This window comes from Carassius gibelio, chromosome B24, assembly GCF_023724105.1.
Source record: "Carassius gibelio isolate Cgi1373 ecotype wild population from Czech Republic chromosome B24, carGib1.2-hapl.c, whole genome shotgun sequence".
In the NCBI taxonomy this organism is placed as follows: domain Eukaryota; kingdom Metazoa; phylum Chordata; class Actinopteri; order Cypriniformes; family Cyprinidae; genus Carassius; species Carassius gibelio.
This window is the reverse complement of record NC_068419.1, coordinates 1,007,976-1,023,647: the sequence shown is the minus strand read 5'-3', so window position 1 is coordinate 1,023,647 and position 15,672 is coordinate 1,007,976. Positions and strand designations below refer to the sequence as shown.

Sequence of the window (15,672 nt, the reverse complement as noted above, 5' to 3'; positions counted from 1 at the left end):
TTCTATAAATCATTGTGAATGATGAACAAAGCCCTAGATAAGAATAAAACTAAGTTCTGCTGATGTCGAGATAAAAACTTTTAAAGATATGGTTTGAACTTAAAATCTAAATAAATGAAACACCCAAATTACACCTTTAAGAGTTTATTATATTGCAATTTCTTTCCACTTTTAGGAAATAACATGCTATACAAATTAAAAATAGACCAAAATCTCAAATTTCTCCAGTGCATTACAAACTTTTGCCATGAGATATCATGCTTACAAAAAAAAAAAGAAAGAAAGCTCCTCAGTAAAATCCTTCAGACTATAGAGAGGAATAAAACAAAACTAACTTCTGGTGTTTGTAAGTGCTGCTGAAGTGGAGATAAAACTCTTTAACGATGCGTATTGTAATTAAAATCTAGACATGCAAATAGATCAAACATTCAAAATACACAGTTTATTTTACTTAAACTTTCTTGCACTAGCATATTATGAAAAGCCAAATAGCCTACAACCTCAAAACTGACCAGTGTAGAAACGTCATGCTTATTTAATGAAGTAATCAATGAAGTAGCAATCCTGGCTTTATTCAATGTAGTTCGTTTGGTTGACATTAGAGAGGTTGACATAAATCTTTCTATTTTGGCTGGGCTTCACTGTGAGTGAGAAAAGCGTTAGAAGACACCATGCATCGGTCGGCGGATGCACACATTCACACGAGCGTCTGGGAACCTGAGGCAAACGTCCACAGATGACGGATCCGAAGCCTGCGTGAAGAGATCAGAAGCTGTGGAGGGGGTCGAACTCTAAAGGGTCCCCACCCAGAGGAACACAGCAGGTGGTTTGACAACGTGCCACACACACACACACACAGAGAGAGAGGCGAATGTCTGTGAAAGGTCAGCGCTGATGGAGACACAATCCAGTGTGCTGGAGGAGTGATATTCCCACAGTTCTCCAGCAGAGAGAAGGTCAGAGCCGGCCCGGAGCATCCACCGGAGTCCTGCTCCTGCTCACTGTCACACACACACAGATCTCGTCCCGTCTGAACCTGCTTCTGGATCACTGCTACACCTCAAACTACAGCCCTGGCCAAAATGAGTACAACACTGCTATTTTCAGCAGGTAAAAATGGTTTAAAGTCAGTTATTTCTAGCTTTTTCTGAAACTGAGACAGATTCAATCCAGTCTCCAAGAAGCTACACAAAACCTAATTATAAGAAAATAATCATTTAAAATACATGGTAATAAATAAACATTTTTAAATATTTGTATTTTATCATAGTATAATACAGCGGCATATTAGAATGGTAATGTTTTTTTAGTATAACAATAATAGTACTAATAAAAATAATAGATGTGAAAAGTAAATTTAATTTAATTTTAATCTAAGTAAAAAATTCCAATATTATTACTATCATTACTTTTATAAACTACTCATCAGACTCTATTTCTCCATTACAAACTCTTGTCAGATGCTGTGAATTTTTGCCCACAACAATATTTGAGCACATAAAGGCTATATTTATTCAATTAGACTACAGTTGTTTCCAAAACCATCTATTTTTCAGACTGAATACCAAGCCAGGACTGTTTGTATCTATTGTGCTCTGTTGTCTTCTCCTGTAATCTCACATACACTGATCCTATAATTACAGCTAGTAGAAAGATCCACTTCCCAGTCTGTCCTGGGCTTCAGGGTCTCGGTGTAAAAGTGCTGACGAGTGATTTTCATGAGGAGAAACAGCTGCGTGTTCAGTAATCAGTGCCATGTGGCCAAACACACATATAGACTCAGCAAAAAGCCCTTAAACGCAGATCTCACAGAGACTGAAGAGCTCTAAATGTCCCACTGTCTTTATAATCACAGGCCTGTCGCTGGCGTACCGACGGGAAATGAACTCTTGCTCCTCACTGATGAGGGTTGGTAGTGCGCCGTGGCAGTTTTAACACTAACTGGTGAGCTCCACGTCTGTCACACTCGGCGCTCTGTGCAATTTAAGTGTCAGGGAGACTTGGAGCCGTGGAAATGGATTCCTCCGTGACGGGATGACACTGGGTCCGGCCCACAGGAGGAGATCCGGACCGCCAAACACACAGGTTTGGGGAACATTGACTGCTGCCAAACTGCTGACAGATCCACACAAAACACACATGCAACCTCCTTTACAGCAATTAGCCGTGTCACAGTTTCATTAAAGCTTCAGCTTGAGCCGGAGATAATAGCACATCCATCCATGCGGTTACAGTCAGGCTCTGTTCAGGAAGTGACAGGAACTTGATCTCATGGATACAGAAGCAAGAATAAAGCAAGGTTAATGGTGTTGGGGGGCGGGGGGGGGGCATCTTAGTCATTGTACAATGCTCAGAATCGAACAGAGAATGGTTTTGAGTCAGACAACCATTTCTGAATTTGTGTCCAGGGAGCAGACAGGAACTAGAACTCAAACCAAATATTAAATGACTAAAAACAATCAAAAGTAACAAAAATTCTAAGAAAATCATATAGGCTAATCCCAAAAAGAGTGGTTTGGAATTAGAAAAAGTAAAGTTGAAGAGGCTTAAACTTAAAAAATGAATCCAAGAATGTTACATTTCTTAGAATTGGAATTTAAGTTAACTGTATTCATTTTTGTTTTTTAATCATTATTAGTATTATTATTATTATTATGGAGTAGGGCTGAAACGATTAGTCAACGTTATCCACAGCATTGACAATAAGAAACTGTCTACAAATATTATTGCTGTGGAGTAGTCTCATATGATCTAATGTAAGAGCCTGCAGTAATGTGGTTTGACCAGTGTAGCGCTGTGGTGCAATTTGTATTGCTATTATTTTTATTATCTAAAAAATGCATTACCAGTATATGTAATACACTACTGCAATGTACTATGAATAAAATAATAATTAAAAAAAAATTATATAACTGTATATTACAACAAATAAATATGCATACAACATCAAATGTTGATGGATAAAAGAAAATACATTTAAGTCAAATCAAGTCCAATCAAATGATGATGGATAAAGTCCCGTTTGACATTCATGCACCATAAAATCTCTGACAAAAGACTGGTGACTCTAAACTCCAAGAACCGTATGTTTTTTGTTTTTCCTCAAAGAACGGAACGTTTGTATGCGAGCCGCATTGTTGCCTTCCACGCTCCCCGCTGTTTGCTATTACGGTCCTCCGGTGACTAAAAGCGGCGTCTGAGGAGCCTGTGGCTGGACTCGATTAGCTGCGAGAGACCTTCTCTGTTCAGTTCCAGTGAGTAAACCCTCCGCAGGGGCCCGGCCACGGCTCGCACTTGAAAGCAATACTTAAGAATCTGACAACAAACCAAACTGCTTCAATTTAATCCATCTCCCCGGGTGAGAGGAGCTGGAGGTAAACATGTGCCCTCATTATTTGCACTGCTGCGTCTGGAGATATATGCAGACGTTACACCGGCCCGAGACGTACAGAACATAGTGACAAACACAGCCTCATTGGAAACACGGGACTCCAAATACATTTCTGCAAAAAATAAAAATAAAACATACCTACACATACGAATCGCTGCAGTTTCCAATTGAGTAATAGTAGCCAAAGACTAAAAATGGAGTTGGAGAGTTTGGAATATTTGGCCGAGGATGTAAGTATTGAGCAAAAAGCCAGTGACCCAGTTTACTTATTCATTCGTTTTAAGAACACCCAGCCTCTCAAGAGAAGGGAACAAATTAGCCATGATGGGAAGAAACCGCAGAACATAACACTCTGTGCTGCTGCGTGTTGGGAAACAACATGACGGATAAACCCAAGAGAAGGGCGTCTCCTTCCACAAACACAACCCACCGTCCTGCTTTAATAACGGCTGGTGCCAATATATGAGGAAATCAAGCAGTCATTACCGGAGAGAGACGATTGATTTCACTATTCTGAAGCCTTCAGCCTAAACGACTCTTTCAAAAACATTACAAATCTTAATTATTTGGACCAGTAGAGTAATGAGTATATGATGTGATTTTGGCTTCCTCTTCATCAAGAGCACACAAAATTGTACACAAACGAAACTGCATTAACTCTTTCCCCGGCAAACACAGACTTTTCTGATATTCGTGAAACACACTTCCCTGTTAAACGCTAGGGGGCGCTATTATGCATCTCCTGAATGAGTGTAAAAAGTGGCGATCAAAAACACAGACCAGGAAGACACAGAAACAAGCCATCTCATATAAAAGCATGTGCATATGAAAAATTATTGCGTTCATCAACACTAATAACATATAAATGAAAACTGCATAATGCTATAGCAAGTGAAATGTGGATTCAGAATAAAAAAATGCAGATTTTGTATTTATTTTTTTGCTCAAAATGTTGCTTTTTTTATTAAACCTCCCTACATTAAAGTGTTGATAAAAAATAAAATGAATACTTTTTTTGTTGGTTTGTTTGGAGCAATGAAATTTTAGTGAAACACGCTGGTGGTGGCTGGAAACTTTCTTTTTAAACGGTGGCGGGGGAAGAGATAATCAGCTCCACGATGAGTCTTGAAGTGCTCACGATGGCATTGATGTGTGTGGTTGGTTCAGACTGGACTGGAGGCTTGCGGTGTGAAAGCGAGCGAGTGCCTCTGAGGCAGCTCTGGGGTCTGTGGCTGTTAATGCAGCGCCTGCGGACACACCTGCGGCTCTTATCTGCTGCCTGTCCAAATGACCCTCAGCCGGCTGGATCTGGTCTACCTGTCTGCGTCTCGTCAGCGAGTTTCACCTGACAGCAGAACAAGCACGAGTCTGGGTTTAGACGTCCTAAAGGGAGAGCGACAGCCTCCTGCTGCGCCGCTGCCAGCTCCGTGTCACTTCTGCTCGTCTTCAACTCCACACGCAAACAAAGTTGCCTGGTTTCTGTGCGATACGCTTCGTTTGTGTCTCAGCTCTGGGACAGTGAGTATTAGGAGGAGAAGTTTGGGCAAGAAGTTGGAAGCGTCGCCACACAGAATGATGTTCCTTTCTTCAATGATCTAAACAGGGATTTGTTTAATTGTCCTTCAGTAGGATTTCCCCAGTAGAGATTTGCCTCGTTTATCATGGTGGAGAGGCTCATTTCATGCTGCTGGCTCGTCTACAACAAGGCTTTTGGAGAATTACGGTACTGCAACAGACAGAATGGATCTGCTAGAATAACCCTGCACTCCTTTCTGATTCTTTGCTCCATTGGGAGGAGCAGCGAAACCTCACATATACTGTGACAGAGGAGCTTCACCACACAATCTACCGCTTGGAAACACTTGGTGGAAGATTATGTTAAATTGAGCTAAAATTAGATAATCGGGAACGTTCTTGCAAGGTTCTCTTAAAGTTTTAATCAAACATTCCTCAAGTAACGCAAACCTTTTCTGGTTGTCTCCAAACGTTTACACAAATGTTGTTTAAACATTGTTTGTTAAAGTGTTTCTGAAAGATTTTAGTTAGATGTTCATCTAATGTTTTTTCAGTGTTTTCAGAACATTCAGAGAATAGAAACTTAATCAAATTTACAAATATCATTTTCATAACTATGTCATATGACATCAAAATGTCTTCTTTCACAACCAATCAATCAATTCTTAGTTCAAGCAAAAAATCATATATATATATTTTTTTTTATTTACTCCTGTCTTCTGTGGAAAACAAAAGAATATATTTTGAAAAGAAATATAATTCTATAATTGCCCAGCTCTATATATATAGTTGTATACATAAGTATCCAGTGTTGTCTGGCTGCCAGCGTTCTTCAAATAAGATTGTCTTTTGTGTAGCACAGATGAAAGAAGTAAAGTCATGCAGGTTTAGAATGAGTAAATCATGACAGAATCTAACCATCCAGTCATTTCCCAAAAGATAAAATCAACTCCCACCCTGCATTGTTCAACTTGAGTATTACGTTTCACTTGAAAATACGCCACATTTGGACAGCAGAATGGGTTGCGGATGTGGTTTCATGTCGTCTTAGAGGCTGGTGTAATATTTTTTTTACCCCTCTTCGTACCATATCACACCTGAACACTGAGCCACAAAAACCCTGAGCAGACCACAGCCGGAAACGTCTGGTTAACTCAAAGCGTTTTTATAAAGATATCATCTGAAAGGCCGCCCGCTGCGGCTCGCTCTCCTCCTGGTAACACATTTAGCCTCTAAAAAGCTCAGCTGCTCTAATTTTGAAGAGTTCTTAACCTCACTTAACTTTGCCCACGCCACAAGAGATCCAGTTCCTTGAAAACGTCCCTCCTCGTCTGAGCTCGTATAAATGGATGACATACATACAGGGTTTCATCCATCAAGAGCAGATGAAATATGAGGTGTTAAGGAGCGGACCATGTCCTGGGGCGATTCATAAATCCATATATCCTTCCTGCTCAGAGAACAGTGACAATGACCCAAAAACAGGCACACGGAACAACTGCCACAAGAAAAGCAGGCAGGAACACTGAACCAGCCGTCAAAACTGAGGAGATGTGACCCTGGACCACAAAACATATTATAAGGGGCAATTATTTTTTATTCAGATTTATAGGACAATATTTGTCTGAGACACAACTATTTGAAAATCTGGAATCTGAGGGAGCAAAAAAATCTAAATATTGAGAAAAAAATCATCTTTAAAGTTGTTCAGATGAAGTTCTTAGCAATGCACATTACTAATCAAACATTACGTTCTGATATATTTACAGTAGGAGATTTACTAAATATCTTTATTGAACATGATGTTTGCTTAATCTTTACCTAATGATTTTGGGCATAAAAGAAAAATCATTTTTACCTATACAATGTTTTTTTGGCTCTAGCTACAAATATACCCCAACGATCTTATATCGTTATAGTTCACCCAAAAAAGAAAATTCTGTCATTGTTTACTCGCCCTCATGTCGATTGTGAGCAATCTTCAAAATATCTAATTTTATATTCAACATAAGAAAGCAACTCACACAAGTTTGGAACGACATTAAGGTGAATAAACAATGACACATTTTTGGGTGCACTATCCCTTTAAGATTGCTTTTGTGCTCCGGGATCACAAATGTGCAAACAAGGGATTCTTGTGATTTCTGGAAAGGTTCTCCCTTCAATATGAACAAACATTCTAGAAGTCAATAAAACATGGTCTGCCATGTTTGTTCTGACCAATTGAGGAAAAAAGCATTATAATAAATCGTGCTACCAATGGTAATTTAATCTAATGGAGATTTAGCTCATATTACATCAAACTCTGCAAATTATTGTTATTGTTATAATTTATTATACTCAAATTATTAATGTTAACATCATCAGCATTGCGTGACTATGAGTATAGCGTGTAGAGATCAATTACAGTCTAATCTCTAATTGTCAAAGCAATCAACTTTCACATTAAGTAATTCTTAATTCTCAATTACTGTTTATTTCAGAAAGATTTGAGACACCCAAAATGTTTTCAAAACGATAAAATGGAATGTTCCTTTAACAATCACAGAACTGAAAATATTTATAACATTTTACAAACTGGGCATTTTAAACATTTAAAACACATTTAGAAATAACGTTTTCGTAACTTAACATTCTCCCAGTAACTTAAATATGATGTTATCTGGTCTCTAATAATAATGTTCTGAAAACGTTATCGCAAAAACTTAACATGGCCAAGAAAACATTCCTAATTTACAATTATTACATTTTACGTTTTACGAAATTACATTTTCATAACTTTTACTAAGAATGTTACCAAAACATTCCTATAAAATATTTTCTGTCAGCTGTGAAGCAGCTCCATCTGGAATATATATTGCATATTTGAATGTACTAATTTAGCGCGTGTGTGCCTCTGGTGCTCCAGACTTTCAGTTTTATCTCCTGCTGTCGGATTCTCTCTCCAGGATGGCCCAACTCTAAATACTGAATAATGCCCAATTAAATATTTACATGCATTTGCCTCTCAGCTGTTATTGGGTGCATTTAACGCTCTTTTTAATATAGAATTCCCTTTGCCTGCTTCCCCAAAGCCCCTGGAGCTGGTATAAGCACTCAATTCAAGGTTAAAAAGACACCCAGCGCTGCGAGAGCTCCTCCAGAAGGAGCTTCAATAAGAAACACTAATGCTGCAGTTTTATTTCAGTTCAATATTAATTTTACAAATTACATACATATTTTGCATAATGTTTATTAATGATGCGGCTCCCTTTGGTGAATACCTTTCCGGCGCGCTGCTCCACAGTGAATGCTTGCATCAGCAGCATCTGTGCTTCACTGTTCCTCGCTCCGCAGATGCTACAGACACACTACAGCTCTACTGCTAACTTCTAGACAGCAGGCTGCTTCCAAATAAAACCCACAAAGATAGATTCAGGCAAGAGAAACATTAAAAATATGCTTCTGTGATTGTGATCTCATTGCAATGCACTGTTTTACTCAACATCTGCATGAGCTGTGCATTTCTATGCTTTGAGTTTTGCATCATTTGCTTATCAAAAGCTCTACTAGAGTCTCCTGTGCATTTGCACAATTAAAAACTCACCCTTATTTCAAATGCATGATTTTATTGTGCAATTAAACCATTCAGGCTTCATTTCTGAATTCTTTGAGCTCATACTGTATAATCAAGATGTCTTTCTTCCTGGTGATGCATGCTGGACATTTCCAATTTGACACCCACCTGCATTCAGTTTTGAGTGTTTTGAACATCTGATCAAGAACTGATGCACTTGCAACCAAGTCTGTAGACCAGAAAAATATAACTGCATTGATTTAGATATAAAATCAAGCTCTGAATAATCAAAAACAGTCTGTCAGAAACAATGGACTGCACTGGTGGCATCTATCTGACAACATGCACATAACCACAAACAAGCATTTACAGTTAAAAATAGCCGTTTCGTTCTTGTATTCATCTTGTGGAAAACTAATTAAGGATGCAATGGAAGAAGGGCAATGTGAAGGCTGTGAGCTGAATACACAGTCTCCAGCCTGATTTTCCTTGTGCGCCGAGGCCGAGCGTTTCACTGAGACGTTATTCATGCAGCGGCACGGGACTCTAAACAAGATGTGCCATTATTAAAATGGAAAAGGCCTCCATTTTGGCTCTAACTGTTCTGGCATTTCCTGCGTTCCTGTGGCCGAGCACAAGGCCGGCGCTCTGAAAGGACAGGTTCAATGTCAGCACTCAATGATTGGATTATTAATGCAATTAAATCTGCACTCTTACACCGGACTGCGCCTGGACTCGAGAGCAGCAGTTATATAAAGTGTAAGATTACTGTTGTTGTGCATGTCAAAATAACATGAGCGACGAGAGGAGGAATATAAAACAGCCAGCTTGGTTTACCTTGAAACAGACGGAGCACTTATGATAGAAACAACATGAAACACGCTCTTAAATAAAGAGGGTTTACACAGCAGTGCCACAGCAGATCGGTTTTTATTTCTTCAAAAGAACCTTTCAATGATCGGTTCTTAAAAGAACAATGATTTACTTAGTAATAAATGTAATACTGTACAATTTAATATAATATAGATGGATCTAATGTAACTTTTGGCCCACAACTGTTTTTTTCCAGTCGTATTAAAAAGTCTTCTTTACAACATCACTATTAGTAATCACCAATATCCTGTTTCACCCACAAATACGTCAATAAAATGGCTTACAAACAGTGTTTGATGTTGACTATAAAGATTCAAATGAATTCCTGCTGACACATGAACAAAAGAAGGAAACAGAAGGACAAGCCTAAACACTAAAACACTCGGCAAACATGAACCGCTCAATGAAGAAGACACACACACGCCAGGTTCACGATAAACACCACAAAAAAAACATGGGAGAAATAATTAGTGTCATTAAAAAAACTATTTGGCACGACACGGTGCTCGCATGCAGCTCAAATATTTACGCCTCCTCTATTTAGCGTTGACTTAAATAAATCTCTGGGATTAGCGCCGGGCATCGATGCTTGGCAACAATTAAAAATGTCTCCAAATGTGGGAGACGAACACATGGCGGCTCGGTGGCGCACGCAGGAAACTTCTGCTCTCCTGCGCGGCTTTCATCTCTCGCCTCGAGCGACCCAACCATGCCCAAGTGGGACAACTTCCCGTAAAAAAATCTGGGGCCGCGTCTACCCTTCAAGAAACAATGGCCTGATCATAATTAGGTCAGGAAACTCAGAGAAGTGCTGCAGTGAAGTTAAACTAGGCCCGGAAACTCGTTAATGAGTCAAACGAGGGCCATTAAAACTCTGCCGACGCAGGTTGACAATAATGGAGATATCCGCCTGTGGTCAAACGAACATTCACCAGCGGAAACATGAAGGAGTAAACCGAAAAAGCTTTGGAATTGGGACAGCGCTGGCCCGTTGTGGATTAATTAGCCGTGTTTTTGAGCTCTACACGTCACCTGCTTCGCTGATCAACGGCCGTCGTATTATTAGGGCTTAATCACCTAGCGCTTGTTTATTTATGCTCGTTTATGAAGTGCGATGGTACGAAGCCTCTGGCAGACCACCTGTCCACCTTGTGCTCCACAGCAGCTCTGTGTTAGTGGAAGCGGCTGATTCATTAGCTTTTATGCTCGTTTGTAGCCCACCCGAGGACGAGGGAGCTTTCATTAGCACAGCGCTGTTTACTCAGCAACTTACACACTGCTAACAAACTATCCTACACACACACACACACACATGCAGACTGTGGCTAAAATGGTGTGGTAATGTTAATATCTGCTTGTTTTTTCATGGGAACAGATTTGTAGAAATGCATTGCATCAGTGTCTCATCAATGGATGCTCTGCAGTGAATGGGTGCCGTCAGAATGAGAGTCTGATAAAAACATCCCAATAATCCACAGCACTCCAGTCCATCAGTGAACATCTGGAGAAGACAAAACCTGAAACACATCCAGCATTAAGATGATTTTAACTCAAACACATAGAGTCTATAATCCATAATAATACTTCCTCCAGTGAAAAAGTGTTCTGGTCTGAATCAGGAGAGAAATCTGCACAGATCAAGCAGCGTTTAAACAGATCTAAACTAATCTGTGAGAGACAACAGCAGATGATGAAGTTTATCACTGGAGGAAGTGTTATTATGGATTATAGACTATGTGTTTAACCCAACCCTAATATCCTGGATCACGCACAAGTGTCAACAAAATGGTTTGCAAACAGCCTTTCGTGTTGACTTTAAACTAAATCTTTCTGATGCAGGAACAAAAAAAGCAGGAAACATGAGAACAAACACAACATGAACACTAAAGAACTCAATTATTTAAAGATTTAAAATGTACTATAAGTGTTAGTTATAGCACAAAACCAGTCAGTCAACAAAAACCGTGATTCAGATTCAAATGGAGTAATTTAATCAATTTTAAATGATGGCACCTCTTTGTTGATTTAAGTCGGATGTGAGAGTAGATGTGTCTTAATCGAGCAATTCTGTACTAATCCGCCAACTGAAACTAAAGATCAGTGTCTCCTAAACGATTCATGTAGGAGGTCGATGGCTCTCTAGTCATGTTTTAGTCCTGATGTGTGTGTGTTTTGCTGGAATGTGTTCGCAGGAAGTCACACACGTTTGCAGAGCTCAGACACAACAAACACAGAGGAATTCTGTACAAGGGCGCAGAAATGCTTTTGGCAGACGATGGAAAACTATTCAAAATGGCAACGCTAACACAATCAGCTGCACTGCTTCAATTAAACGCAGATCTAGTTCCAACCTCCCATGAGTCTTGGAAACACTCCATGAATATGATGTGGACTAATTAAAGGAAACTGACGAACCCAGCGGTGCTCGGGGAAGAACGAGCTCAAAAAACACACAGGTGATGGCCGTCACCGTGAACACAAGCTTGTCGAGAACAATGTGAAGTGCTGCATGTGACTGAATCCACGGAAGAGGCTGTTAACGGCTGTGTATCACTCAGGATATCCTCTGCGTCACCAGTTATAATAATAATAATAATGATAATCATCTCCATAATGCTCTTCCTGTGAATCAGTGAATCTGAACTGAAAACGGACAATGCTTTCTTTCTCCGAGAGCAGCTTGAGCAATGCACTTCATCTGATTTTAGCTCATACAAATTGAGGAAAACAAACATAGCAGCTCTGTACATTAAATATATGTATCAAACTACTATCAAACTAATCACTCATATGATTCCTTCTTTACGAGCCACTGTTTGTGTAATATAGAGATCCCAAACATGTAGACCAATTAATTTCAGTTTGTTAACATGTATCTTCATTTGTATCAATTTAGAGCACTCCTGTGACTAATTATTAAACAATGTATATCCAATTATAACTACAATTAATAAATAAACGTTTTATATAAAATATAAAAGAAGGAGTTAACTAAATAAACAAATATATATAAACTAGTTTAAACTAATGGAAAAGTCATGTATATATAATCTTTTGTTATATCGGATTTTTGTGGGATTTGTGTGATATTGGGAATCTGGAGATAATCCCATATTATATGTGAGCACTGCTGCCCCCATCAGGACACAACACACAGAATAAAACACCACAAAAACCATTCAGCAGACTGAGATCGACCACATCACTGCATTATTATTTATATATATGCATAAAATAGTTTAACTCAGGCAAGGGCGTAATCACAAACTCACAGCTTGTACTACATATGGTGCATATTTTAAAACAACACTGAAGTCATTCATAAAACAAGTTAAACTGCATGTAATACACAGTTTAATTAAACACACAGATGGATCTTATTTACTAGCCAATGCACTTTAGGAAAGTAAATTCAGAAATAACGTACAGCATCTGTCAATGTTTGACTGCTTTGCATTAAAAATAAGATTATAGAATATCTAAAGATAAAAATAGCACAAAGGCATGCCTTTCTCTGTGTGTTTGAGTCTGTTATCTATTAAACACTGGGACTGACAGAACACAGAAACTCGCGCCTGAGAACACCAAATATTCAAACAAAAGCGTAACAATATTCGACGTATTTAAACGTTACAAGAAGAATCCCACCTTTTAAAAAAAATGTTCCAATAAACTTGTTTTTGAATGTTCTCTGACATTATAAAAACGCTTCTCGGTCTTCTGAACGTCCTGGAATAATGTTATCTGAATGTTTCAGAGATAGAGAAGCTGTTTGTGAGAACATCTGTGTTCTGGAGTGAAGATCGTTTATTCATGACTCTAAGAGAACCGTTCTCTGTTCGCTGATCTTCTGTGGTTCCTACAGGAACAGATCAAACCGTGTCCGTGGGAGAAGTGCACAGCTGTAACGCAGTTTATGTGTGGGAAGAAAATGAGGAAAATCAAACGAGTGGCTCAATAACCGAAGCGACACGAGAGAGGATTCTTATATACACATATCCCTCGGTTATTGTCAGAAGACGCACGGGATGGCTGTTTTTAACGACGTGTACCGAGAAAACGAGCTAATCTCTCCTCAGAAGAAGAGGATCGGGGCTCTGCGGGAAAGTTTGGGCTGTGGCGACGGAGAAACACATCAATCTGACCTCAGACGCTCATTTGCGCAAATGAAGTAACTTTATAAAGTTGATTAGCTCCGTTACGCGCCTGAGGAGAATCTCCTGAGGAGAACATTGTCCGCGAGGGACTTCGAAAGAATGTCTTTTGGGAAAAACCGAAGGTCTTACCTTGGGATTCTTGATCCGTGTCGGCTGAGATCAGGAAAATAACGGAGGAGAAGAGAAAAGCCGTTAAAAGTCTCCGATCCATGGCGGGAGTCTCGCGAACGCCAGCCCGCGCTCCTCTCGCGCTCCGCGCCAAACCGAAATTATTCCCGTTTGTCTGAGCAGCCGTTAACGTCACACCCCGGTCAGCGTCTCTGGACGAGTTGAACCCAACTGTGTCTGTCCGTTCCTTACCGACTTTAGGACCGCCGCCGGAGGGGCGTGACGTCACCGCGACGCAAGCACAGGGGCGGTTTGTGCAGTCGGACTCTGGTGGAGTTTAACCGTGCGCTCCGCGATTTTCCTAAAACCAGTTGCGCTGTGTTCGAGGAGCGAGCGGATAGAGCCGAGCCGAACCGAACTGAGCCGAAGTTTAGTTCGTTGGGAACTATGTGGATCCGATGCGTAAATACGCAGAGCGTGCGCGTAACACAACAAATGACTCGGAACGCGAACAGAACTGCGCTCATCAGAGTTTAAGACACAAACTCTGTCTGTGTGTGTGTGTGTGTGTGTGTGTGTGTGTGTGTGTGTGTGTGTGTGTGTGTGTGTGTGTGTGTGTGTGTGTGTGTGTGAAACGCAGGGAAACTTTACGGGTTTCGGGTCCGCAAGAGAGCGCCAGAGGGACCGTCCAAAATTATTTCCAGAACAAGCGTAAAAATTTAAAAATAATTAAATGAATAAATACAGTAATAACAATATAAAATAAATAAATATTGATGTCAGTGAATTAGATTAAATAATATTTAGAATGAATACATTAGATTCAAAATAATATTTAGACATAATAATATTTTTTTTTCTTAAAAATTAAACTCTTAAAAATAGATTTTAATTATACAACTTAGAATATAAAAAATAATATTTTAAACATTTATAATATAGTTTTGCTATAGAAGAAATAGCCATAATAATGAACTTTGCTTTTAATTATTTTAATTATTCTGATTAATTCCACATGGGGAAAAAAAATAGTGATGTACTTAAAAAAATTCCAAATAACATTATATAACATATTTTAATATATCAAATATTTTCTCAAACAAGAAAGAAGTGAAGAGTGAAATGTATAAAGTAAAGCAAAAAAAAAGGCATCATCTACAAAGTATCTGTTTAAAATTAGTTTCAGGCTATTTGGTGTGTTATCAAACCATGGTTCAGCCTGAAGATATAAAGATATTAAAGGTGTCAAAATACAACATATAACACTTGTGACAACTTGCCTCAGTCTGACGTTTAGAATACTCCAGAGAAGTGCTCTTGACTCCCGTCTGAATGTAAATGTATGTGTTACTGATATGTTTGTTTATAGGACAGATTCCCCTTAGGTTTGACAGTTTGTGCAACTGGACATTGGACTGGATGTGATATGGCCCTTGGGACAACTAGCCCCGGTGTGCTGTGTGTAGTCTCAGCTGCTGTGTTTGTTGCATGATGAATCAGTAAGAGGCCAGGATTCCCAGAGTCTTCTCATGTAACACAACATTCATCAAACATCTGTCCTGGAAGTTAACAGACCCTCAGTATCAGTCTGGACCCTCTGACCTCTGACCCCTACAGCTCAGCCGACACAAATGATGCTATCATCTCTCTTAATCTAGAAGAATGAAGAACAAATAAATATTATTTCGACATGATTATTTCTGTATATAAATATACATTTTACCTATGTAGGAATTTCTTTAAAACTCAGTTTTGTATTATTTTAGTGTCTTCATGACATTTTTTTTTTTTCTTCATTTTTTTAAATCTAGTGTATAATAGTACACTCATTTTAAAATATCCAATAATAAAAATAGTTATAATTTAAAAATAATTATTTGTTTGTAATTTTTTTATGACAGGGTGGAAAAAACAACAATAATAGAGAAACAGAAACTTAAAAAAAAACAGACAAAAGGATGGTAATGATGAATATAATAGATAAATATGTATTTAACACATAAAAAAAAAAAAAAAAAAAAATATATATATATATATATATATATATATATATATATATATATATATATATA

At 38.8% G+C, this 15,672-nt stretch overlaps 1 protein-coding gene across 13 annotated transcripts in view; it reads right to left on the bottom strand.

Annotated features, from left to right (window-relative positions):
- The window catches only part of LOC128012969 (receptor-type tyrosine-protein phosphatase mu), a 256,276-nt gene that overhangs the window by 186,850 nt on the left and 53,754 nt on the right, over window positions 1-15,672 (bottom strand). For 2 of the 13 annotated variants that reach the window (XM_052595583.1, XM_052595588.1), the window contains exon 1: window positions 13,622-14,078. The exons of 1 other annotated variant lie outside the window; for it this stretch is intronic. In XM_052595583.1, coding sequence (XP_052451543.1) covers window positions 13,622-13,703 — 82 coding nt within the window. In that variant the 5' untranslated portion in view covers window positions 13,704-14,078. Of the gene's footprint in view, window positions 1-13,621; window positions 14,171-15,672 lie in introns of those variants that run through there. 10 more of the 13 variants (XM_052595584.1, XM_052595586.1, XM_052595590.1 and 7 more) reach the window with 7 other exon arrangements.